This window comes from Cariama cristata, unplaced genomic scaffold (assembly GCF_000690535.1).
Source record: "Cariama cristata isolate BGI_N322 unplaced genomic scaffold, ASM69053v1 scaffold1373, whole genome shotgun sequence".
In the NCBI taxonomy this organism is placed as follows: domain Eukaryota; kingdom Metazoa; phylum Chordata; class Aves; order Cariamiformes; family Cariamidae; genus Cariama; species Cariama cristata.
The window spans coordinates 157,856-169,142 of record NW_009608755.1 but is presented as its reverse complement, the minus strand read 5'-3'; the positions used below and the strand labels follow the sequence as shown (position 1 = coordinate 169,142).

The 11,287-nt window shown below is 38.4% G+C and overlaps 1 protein-coding gene across 1 annotated transcript in view; it reads left to right on the top strand.

The window, feature by feature from the left end:
* BANP (BTG3 associated nuclear protein) overlaps window positions 1–10,830 on the top strand; it is a gene marked incomplete at its 5' end in the record, with an annotated part of 116,310 nt that extends 105,480 nt beyond the window's left edge. The window contains 2 exons of the mRNA XM_009697246.1: window positions 5,669–5,812; window positions 10,211–10,830. Of these exons, the coding sequence (XP_009695548.1) occupies window positions 5,669–5,812; window positions 10,211–10,282 (216 nt within the window). The remainder of the gene's footprint in view (window positions 1–5,668; window positions 5,813–10,210) is intronic.
* Between the last annotated feature and the right edge of the window lie 457 nt (window positions 10,831–11,287).

Sequence of the window (11,287 nt, the reverse complement as noted above, 5' to 3'; positions counted from 1 at the left end):
TGATGGAAAAAAGACAGCAAAATCCCAATGTGTCTTGGTTTTGAGCTTTTTATAGGTAGGCAAACATATGTGCTTGCCTAGATTAATAAAAAAGCTCACAACAACAGTAGCAAGAATGTGTTTTAGAAGGCTCAGTGTGGCGAGGACCAGACTCAGGAATGGGCTTTTTTGGTAAACAAACTTCAACTATCCCAAAACAGTTACCTATTTTTGAAGGCTGGGGTCTAGAGGAATGTTTTAAATTATGGGCTTCTAGAAGAATAATTCTCAATGATAAGTAAAATCAGCAGAGGACGTGATATCAATTGAACCATGGTTGGAAACTATGCTTGAATAATTTTGGAAGAAACTGAAGGAAAACCTATTACATTTTAATCTTTTTTTAAAAAAAATTATTTCCTGGCCTGGCAGTTGAATGTTAAATGGGAACTGTTAGTTATGGGCTAAAATGGTCTCTAAATGGAAAGGAAGGGAGCAGAGAAAGTAACTGGTTTTCATTATTAATACTAATTTTATTATTATGTTTTATATGGCAAGCATCTCACTGAAGAAGGGATGAAAAATAGAAATCCAGGACCTTCAGGCTCAATAGCTTGCATGTCCCAAATCATCAAGACTTTGAAGGGAAAATGATAGAGGGGAAAAAAAAGGGGAGGGGGGGGGGGGGCAAACAAAAAACTCCACACCCAAAGAGAAAGGCGAAGATTGAGGTCAGTGGGATCCCACTGCAAGGGTCTGTGCTTCTGCTACAGTTCTGATCAGGAAGCCTGGGTTTGTGTTAATGCTGCTGTCAGGAGGGATGGAGAATGTACGTAGGGGCACAACGTGCTTTGGGTCGGTAGGAGGGAGCTCTCTGTCCCTTAGCTCATTTTATTGAATCTGTCAGCTCTTGTATCTCTCGTTGAAAGCTTATAGAGTTTTAAGGAAAATAAACGTTTGGTCAAAGAGACTGTGGTTCTGTATTCACGAACAATGCCAAGAGTTCACACTTCATTTTAAACATCCGAGAAAAATACTTTTCCTCCTGGCGTTTCTAGGACCATTTAAAATCAAAACCAATAGAAATGCATTTATATTTCTGTCTGAAGGTGTTAGGGAACATTTTCTTATTCTGAAAGCTGATGGGAATAGTGAGAGAAGGGGCTCTTTCATGCTTGCTTTTTAATTTAGGCAAGTTGTCTTCACCAGGGTCACCATGCAACGTGGTCATCTTTGAGGCAATAAGGTTTGGGACAGGAGGGTTTGCAAAGATTGGGCCAGGTCACAAAAAGTGCTTGAAAGCATAGGGAGCTTCAAAGCATTCTCAAAGACGTACATCTCAAAGATCTTCTCAAATATCTTACAGACGTTTCCTAAAGTATTCTGATTTTTCTTGATAAACATTTTTCACTAGGTTTTCTATTTCAGGAGAAGCATGTATCCGTGGTTGTAACTGCAAGCTGAAAGAACAGAAGACTTTAGCGAGCTGCTCTGTTCCAGCTGTGCAATTGCTTACGCTTGCAGTGGAAATAATTGTGCAATGTAAAGAGTGGGCTCCGGCTCCGTGAGAGCTAAAGATCTTGTCACTGTCAAGACAACTTTTTACCGCTGACAGCAAGCAATAATAGATGACCAAATGTACTTTCTCTAAATACTCCACTGAATTATTTTTTTTAAAAAGGCATTTTTTGGTCTGCTTGTTAATTTTAAAGGAATTCTTTTTTAGGATCGTTTTCAGCCTTGACTTGGAGCTCACACTACCCTGAGTTAGCTTGAGCGATGCTCCATGTCAGATAACTTCTGTGCTTTTGTGCCTCAGGGAAAGGGAAGGGTGACTTCAAGCTTCTTGTTCTGCACGTGTGTGTGTTAAGAGCATGAATTAATCCATTTTGTTAGAAGTTTATTATTTTTCAGTTTAACCCACATTCTGTTACCTGGTTTGGACCAGTAAGGCAGAAACTTAGAGAAGCCCAGTGCAATTAGTAAGAGAAGTTCATTTTCAGGGTAGACTGTTTTTATTGCTTTGGTACAATTCCTTTATGTTAAGGTCAAGGGCAGGTAAGAATTACAAAGTTAGCATTGGTTTGGAAGTTGAGTTGGCAGCCAAAGAAAAGTCATATGCTTACATCTGCCCCATTTGCGAAAGACTCTGCTACCCATATTATATAAAACTGTTGATCCCTTGATGTCTTTAATTTTTGCAGCCTCACATATAGTTTCATATAAAACTTGTGACACTTACAAACAGAGTGAAACTATTAGCTGAGGCTGATTGAAATTATAGCGCTGAAGTTAAATCCTGTTTTTATCTGGGTAAGCATGGTCATACTGATTAGAGAGTCTGTTCAATCCGCTTGAATCCACTCTATGTGCTCTGTCCTTTATTATGTTTGTTTGTAGCTGTCTGTCTTTCTATCAACATGTATTTCGAGATAATTTTCTCCCCTGGGACCTTTGTCTCCTATGTTAAAGGAAATGGGGATATCTGTTTTTATAAGGCACAGTGAATACTGTGGAGGAAAAAGGTTTTGTGAATGCAAGCAGAATCCAAGAACTGTAACCAAACTTGCCACTCTATTTACCCAAGTTGGGCCTTTTCTGAACAAAATATTTATCAATACTGCTGTTTGTGAGAAGTAGAACGGGTGACATCACTCATAGTTCTTCAGCATAACAAACTTTTATCATATTTTTAAGCTAAGACAGAAATATAATAAATTTATCATAATCTCCAGTAATGCCTAGAGAAAATGTAATTTATTGCTGTTTTTAATGTCAGTTCAGTTGGATTTTCCCATCTGGATATGCCTGAGATTCATGATAAATTGTGTTATCTTGCGACTACAGTGTGATTAGTTAAGTGATATCTTTAGTAAGCTGCAAGTCATCATTGTGTCACATTTGACAGAGGTGTTCAGACATACGAAGTGGGATCAAATGTTCCAGGCTGAGCCTGAGATGAGGTTGATCCTCTCTTTGACTCAGCAGATTAAACACAAGGTACTATGCCACTGAGACTACAGAAACAGCTTTATTTCCAAATCCCTTTTTTTTTAAAAAAAAAAAGGAGGAGTAAAGATCGCAGTTCTCTCCTTCTGCTCTCATCCATTTGTATCTTAATTTCAGAAGTTTTACAGTAATTAAAATAGAAACTGAAAAATAATCATTTTGTTCAGAGTGCTGTATATAAACTCTGCAGATACTAAGAGCAGCTTGTTGTTCCTTCATTTGAAGTTCAGTCAGATGGTTTAATTTAAGACTGGGATCTTTTCCCTGTTCTTGCTTTTATTTTCATTTGTTCAGTGACTGACTATATAGCCAGTTATGCCACAATAACAAGCTAGGCAGTATTTAATGAAATCTAAGACAGCTATTAGTGTTAGCATGTATTACATGGAAAACATTAAGAAGTCTTTTTCAGCATTAGATTGTTCTTTTAGTTTTCAAAGCCAAGACAGATTTTTTTGTGTGTGTGTTTTAAGTGATTTTAAACACATATTAAGTAGACTGTGCATGATGGAGAAATGGGTAAAGAGAAGCCTAAAGAAAGCGATGGTTCTTAGTTTTGAAGAATGGCCTTTTCCTGGCTTGCAGGCATCCTAACGTCTTTTCTAGCTATAGGGAAAAATACAAAGGTGGCAACTGGTAGAGAATAAACGTATCAGTGCGAAATTCGATTTAAAGCCACTCATCTGGTTTGCAAAACCCAAATAGTTTGGCATAATGCTGGTGGAAATGAATCTGCCTTGCTTGGCTACGCACCTTCCGTTATTGAATGTGGGACCCCGTAGTCCTTGCGGTCTGCACAATCAGGACAGGACAAAGAAGGAAAACCTGTACTAATTGCGATTTTTATAATGTTTGATGTCTTATCTCTCCAATTTATCAATCACATTTTTTCAAACTGTACAACTGGAAACGAAGCACAGTGTATGTGGCTGTCACTGCTATAGTCTTGAGTTGGGACTGGAGCACACTTAAGCCTTACCTCTGTGAAAAATAGCACAGCTTCTTCATTACATCCTATAAAAACGCTTCCCATTTCTTTGTGAATGAAAGCTTAATTACAAATAGTTTATCCAGCAGAAAGACACCATAGGAAAAGCACATAACCATTTGCTTGAAGCCAATAGCAAAGTGTAATTTGACAGCAAAAAGTATTTTATGCAAGTGTTGCTGGTTGGTTTTTGGTTGGTTGTGGGTTTTGGTTTGGTTTGTGGTTTTTTTTGTTTTGTTTTTTTTGTAGGCAGGATGGTAAAGTTGGTTATCACTAGGAATCTAATAGGTCTGGTATAAGAGAACATAGAGTTACTTGGTCTTCTCCAGAATGTCTGCTATAAAAAGGAGTTCCTTTGAAGTGCACTGGAAGGTGTGCAGTTGAGAACGTACAGTAAAAGTGGGAAGCCGGTACTGTTATAAGTTTTAGGCTTCTTTGTTGTAAAGCAGTTTATATACGAGAATGATGGGCTTGTTCAGTCGCTCACAGTTGTTCTGAAGTTTGTAGTTCAGCAATAAATGAGGAAAAAATACATTTAAAACCTGCAGGTGATCAATAGGAACGACTGTGATGTGGTTCTGACAGTATGTATCGTGTAGTTCCAAAACAAATACTGTAGGACGAGAGAATTTTGCTTACTCCTGTAAAAACAAAATGTAGCATCCTTTTGCAGTTTGATGCTGACGGTATCTCAGAACACCCAAGATCCCTATAAAATCCTGACAACACCCCTAAAGGTCATTTATGGAGGTCATCTCTTTTTGCCTCCCACACTCCCTAGAGAAATTCTGGTCTACCCACTCCTTCATGGCCACCCACCTGCAGATCAGCTGAGAAATCATACTTTGTTAAGAAAAACCTTTGTTAAGAATGTTATTTTTGTTTTTTGTTTCTTTCCTTCGTTTGAAAGATGTCTTTTGTTCGCTGCGGTTCGAATACCATAGTTTAAAAAGACATCATTTACAGCATATAGAAATTAAAACTAAATATGTGTATTTTAGCTGAATTTGAAGAATGAGATTGGGGACTTGACATTGTTTACATACATGTGCATTATTCTGATTTGTGTTTCAAGAAGTAAATTAAAATTACTCTAATCACAAGGATATTTTTAGGCAAGCGCTTTTAGATGGATCAACTGTTCTTTGGTTTTTGAGGTCTATAGGGGACTTATAGTCTTCACCAGTCAAATGCAGATGTGTTTAGAGTAAGTGTTAGTTAGCAGTAATTCTTAAAACTACACCTTCGTATACGATAGGAATATAAACATTACGGTAATAAATTGTCAAAAGTTGAGTGCCTTTGGCTGTGAGAAGGAGTATCTTGGATCTGTGTCTGTGGATGTAACAGTACAAGCATCACTCCGTGGTATTGTTGTGTGCTGTTGGCATTATCACACTCCTAGTGTAACCTGCTCAGTCTATCCCACTTAGTCTTCACAATAATCATTAACAGAATTATGAATCTCATAAGGCAAAATGCAGCAAGCATCTAGAATGGGAATCTTTTCGTATGTGTACCATGTCCTTTTGGAAACCCACATGATTTAAAGCAACTGTTACTGATAGACAAGTTTTCTTCTGTTTCTTTTTAATGGTCTTTAGTTTTGCATCTGTTTTAAGTTAGATGGTTCATAATGCATTTCTGATTGTGGCTGTTTACAAGCTGCTTTCTCCGTTGCTTTCCCTGCAGGTGTTGCAGGGTGCTCAGCTGATAGCTGTTGCTTCTGCTGAGCCTGCATCAGGGGGTGTTGATGGATCCCCGCTCCAAGGGAGTGATATCCAAGTCCAATATGTGCAGCTGACACCGGTGACAGACCACTCTGCGACTAATCAAGTATGTATATATATCTTTTTGCCATTTGAATGTACTTAACTTGATGGAAACATCTGTCAGACGAACTGCATATCAGTCCACAAACACTGCAGTCCCAATGAGTTTATGATCCTGTTTCCAAACTGTAAAAAAAAAACCAAACCAAAACTATAATAAGAAATGTCATTTTGTTAAAGGTACGAATGGTCTTTGACTATTCCTTCTTCTATGTTCTTGCTCAGTTCCTCTAGAGAATAGTTATTTTGGTCATCATTGTTTTTCTGCATCCTTGAAGGCTGAGAGCCATGTTAAAGGACAGGGCAAAAAACTTGCTTGGAATCTATCCAAAAAGTGTTTTTCAGACTGAGGTTTCTCTTAAAAATGTTACTCGCTTTCTGACAGCAGTTTTCCAGTTATTTTGATCAACAGCCTGGGTTTCCCACAGGAGTTGCAATGTTAGCAATTGTAAGTGAACACTTGATCGTCTCAGTTACAGTGGAGGAATTATATTTTTTCTTTTTAAATCAGTTTGAACAGTCATGTATCTGAGTCTAGAAAAAGTTTCTCATCAGCTTGAAGCTGTGACTGGTGACAACACAAGAATGCTGACTTAAAAAAGCTGTAAGAAATTTTTCTGAAGATGGTTACACATTCTTCTGTGAACCCTCCTTTGTGGGCTTCTTTTCTAGAGAATGCCAAGTGGTTGTGAAAAACAAGCTGTCGCTTGCTAGCCAAAATACAGTGGTATCCTTAGCAGCCAATATTAGAGTGGATTTTTGTCTGATAATACCACGTTTTTTAGAGAATTCGGATCTGGCTACAAAGATTTGGATATTGAGTCTTTTGAGGGGGGGAGAAAAAAAAAAATTGCTTAAGAAACCAAGGGAATCTCATCCAGACCTTGTGTGCATGAAACTCAAGTGCATGGTGCTTCTTCCATGGGCAAGGCAATCTGCAGATCAGTTTGATATATGAAATTAGAGCGCATCAGCTATCCCAGTGGCAAAGAGGGCCTTAGACGAAAGACGGAGCGGTGCTGCGTATTGCTGAAGTGCCGTCTGCGCTGGCTGGTGCTGATAGGGAAGCCAGAGCTCTAAACTTTCTTAGTTGCTCCGATCCACACTCGCTCCCCACCTGGATGCTACAAAATGCTTTTTGGAAAAATTATACTCCCTCGCAAAAAGGATCAGACTGCCTGGCGTGCGAGTGTGCTGTAAGATTACATTCTAGTTTTCTGTACACTGATCATCCCATGTAGTTGAGCCCTTAATAGTTGTTTTTCCCTCTTTGCTAGATTTGTCTCTGCACTAACCTTCTCAGTATTTTATTCATCCTCGCTTGTAATAGTATGCTGGACAGTAAGAGCGTTGCTACAGGTATCATGCGTTATAAACCCTCAAGCACTGCTGGTCCCGTGCAATCAGTAAAGCATATAGGCACCAGGGAGTGAGACGTGTTTCTTATGCTGCTGTCCTCGCTCCAGGCCTGGGAAATTCTCAAATTTACCTCCCACGGACTTTCTCCTGGGTCTGTTCCTCGTGCCTGTCCTCCCTCCTCAGCTACCACCTCTGACGGGCAGGAGGTTACGGGGTGCAGTTACAAACATCGGCATCCGTCGCCCACACGACCGGCAGCCACCAAAGGAGTTACTTTTCTCTTCAGAGACACTTTGCACCGTGTTAGGTTTTAAGATTGTGGTTAACCACAGAGATTTATACAAAGCTGAAAAGAAGCAGAAAAGGAATGTGAAATAAGAAAAGTATGAAAGGAAAAACAGACAAGACTAAAAATAGGTTTGCCATAAATATTTCCTCAGTTTACACAAACGAAAAATGAAGGATCTGTTAATGAATTGGAGAAACCTACTTCGTATTTGCATTACTCTGAGTTATATGGATAGTTCAATGGCTTTTTTTGGCTAAAATTATGGAATAGTCCTGCATCATCTTAGAAAGATCTCTTTGTCTGAAAGGAAAAGTCTTACCTGCAGGGAAAACCCTCTCAGTGAGGCTGCAGTGACACTTTCAGCTGTTTTCGTATGGTTCTTTGTCAAGGTACCGAGATGGTCTCAAATCAAAGCTTATAAAAGTGGAGTGTATTATCCACCTGGGTTGGACGCCATGCCCTACACAAATTCCGTGTTTGAAGCACCACAAGTGTGAATTTACTTAGTGTCTGAAAACAAAGATACTAGTTTTCTGACCTTGTTTTCTTGAAAGCCGTTTCCTTCGGAAGCAAGCGCACATGCCAAGGTGAAGGTAGGAGTGAGACTATTTGAAATGAATCCCTTCTCTGACTTCAGCTGAAACAGACAGCAATATGCACTTCAACTTTGGATTTTCAATTAATTCATGCACGATTTTGTATTTGCAAATTAGCTGTAGACAGAAGTGTTAATAGCTAGGATTCTGACAGTTTTGTTGTGACCCTAAACCATGTACGTAAACACAAACTATTAATATATGAACAGTGTTTTGCTGGCATAAAATTGCAAGTGCCTGTACGGAGGGAGGCATGGTTTGAAATCAGATGCATTTGGGGGATTTAGGTTTAGTTGGCTTGTTTTCATGTCTTGATAGCATTCTTACTTACAGCAGCTTGGGAAATTTAGAAATACAGAATGTGATGATGACAAAGAATGTTTGGATTAATTCTGTGCTCAAATTCATAGGCTAGTGGCAAATTTTGTTAGATTTGGAAAAAAAACATAATTCCAAATCTAAAGCGTGCTTCTAATGCCTTTGGGCAGTCTTCTACTTCTGGTCTGAATGTTGGATAAATATTCAGTTTTGCTGTTGTCGCTTTTATTTGATAATTATATTACTTCAATATAGTTTTCCTCTAATGGGAAAAAACCCAAACTTTTATGGTCGCTTCAAAACTTACCTGCTGTCAGATTTAGCAATCTGATAAAATTATTCTCTGCTTTGGCACTAACTTATTGCACATTTATGTAAGCACCAACTTACCTATAAAGATGAACAGGAAAAAATCTTGTAGCTATGTGCAATTACTGGCAATGAGGCAGAGAGATCAAGAGAGAGAATTTGACAACGAAACCTTAATTTAGGAGCAATGCTTTATAATTTTGAACATCCAGTATTTTCATTTGAATAAATAAGTTGTGACTGTATAGCAAAACCTAAAGGATCGAAAATCTAGTTGAGTTTCCACCCTTGTGTCTTTGTGGATCATCTTGCAGATAACTAGGCTGAGAGCGTAAAGCAGGACTTCAAGTAAGACTTTTTCATAACAGAAGTACTGCCACAGAAATAATTCTGTATCCAGGGTGTTACATAAAGCATCTATTAGATGTGTTTATGGAGGGAAAATCCATCAAGGGCATATCTCTGGCATCTGTGGGAGTGTACAGGAAAAGATCATTAAATACTTGCCCTTTTCTTGTAGTTTATCTGTGCTTGTGATACTGGCTGCTATCAGGGGAAGGCTTATTGGGTGTGATGGACTTTATCCAAGCCAATACAGCTGTTCTTAAATGCTATTCATCTTATAGCTCTAAAGATGGAGTTTGTTTCATAATCTAGTTTCCCTTACTCCAACTAACTTGGCTAAAAAGACAGTCTGCTATGGGATTATCCTTTCACAGCATTGTCAGACTTGTGGTAGGCAGTCATTTAATTTTTAAGGAGACTTCCTTTGAAAGCTTAAGTCAATTATGTTTACTTTAAATTCTTTTACGGAGGACTGTTTTTGCTTGGAAAGTGAGTAGAATCAGGCCTGTAGGAAGAATTTTTATTTGAGAAAAAAGTTCGCTATGGTAGCCCTATTCTCATTTTACACAAAATAGAGAAAGACTGCGGTGAGTAGAGTCAGCAGTTTTAGACTGTATCCAGAACCAGCTGGGGAAATTCCAAGCACAGGGCAAACAGGTAATTTTACTGTCCTTGCCTACAATAATGCTGTCACTCCGGGACCTCCTACTGTCTTTTCTGTGATCACCCTTGGTGGACTTCCCTTCCGTAACACTGCTTGGCTCTGTACTCCCGAGCTGTCCGTACGTACATCATGTTGGGAAAAGTCCTTCGGCACACGTTGTGCCAGACATGGCTTTCATTTTGTTTCTTTTTAGAGCTGGCTCTTTTTTGGGAAGAGAGAGGGAATAATTGTTTTCTATTTGCTCTCTTTGTGGCACTCATTATTTTATAGATCCTTATCGCGATGTCATTATTTCAGCCTTCTCTTTCCAGCCTGAAGGGCATTAGTCTACTTAGTGTTCTTGAGGACCCTTTATGTATTTTTTGGTGCTTTTATAAGTGTATTCCCATTCCAAGTCTGTCGTAGAGCTGATATCCATGCAGATTTTGCACCGGTATATACAAGATATGTTCACATTTCCTTGGCTACGCCAGTGGAAAACACTTCTGTATTGATCTGCTGATTTCATGTTTGCTTTTGCAGGGCACTGATACCCTTCAATCAGCAATCCAGCCAGAAATGCAGATAGAACACGGAGCAATCCAAATTCAATAAGAGAATTGCAAAAAGCTGCATCAACCGAGATGTCAGTGGACCACAGTCAGAAGTTAAGTGCTGTCGTCTTCATGCAACAACAGGAGAATGGAGATGCCTATTAGACTAAAGGTCACACCTCGAACATCTCCTGCAAATAGCAGAGTTCTGATGAGCTGGTTGTCCTCACCTGGAATAAATGAGACCCATTTACTTAAATTGGAGCTACATCACTACATCGATTGAGGATCTGGCCTTCAGAAAAAATAAATGGCCTGCCCTTAGGTACACTTAAAGAGGAAAAAAAAAATCTTTCAGAAAGAGGGAAAGAAATCTAATGAATCAAAACTGTGAGACTAAATTAATGTTTCATCCCGTTCATTTCTTCTGTGAATACGCCATTTGAATGTCTGCAGATATCTTAGGAAGTGTATTGCTGCTTTGCAATACTTGCTTTACCACATATAGAAGATCAAGAGCTCAAATATTTTTCACTGTTTAAATAGCTTTTTTTATTTGCTATGGTGTTTATAACAAAAATGGAAAATATTTAAAAAAAGAAAAATCCCATAACTGCAAGTATTAGCCTTTTGCTGGTGTTTTCTGTTCAGTGTAATGAAAACTGTATTTGCAGAAGACTAACAATTTTGTTTGTACTGTTGCTTAACTACTTTTCTAGGGGAAAATGCTTTTAAATGCTGTAATTATGCATTTCTAATGAAAAATAAATGTGTATTTATGAATAGTGCAGCTCTAAGTTGCTCTCTGCCTTAGGAATGAATACATTTTGACTGGACGGTGCTGTAAGAGTGTAGTTCTGGAGAATTTGAAGACAGATGCTATCTGGCAAGCTCTACTGTCAAACTGAGAAGTAAGATTAAGTCTATAAGGAAGATATCAATCTTAGATCATGTTATTATTAAATTTCCAGTGCAAGAAAAATGTGATAGTTAAGCTTTTGAGTCTGCAAATCCTATTTTATACAATGAATTTATGAAATCATCTTTTTAAAATGTGAACAATTCT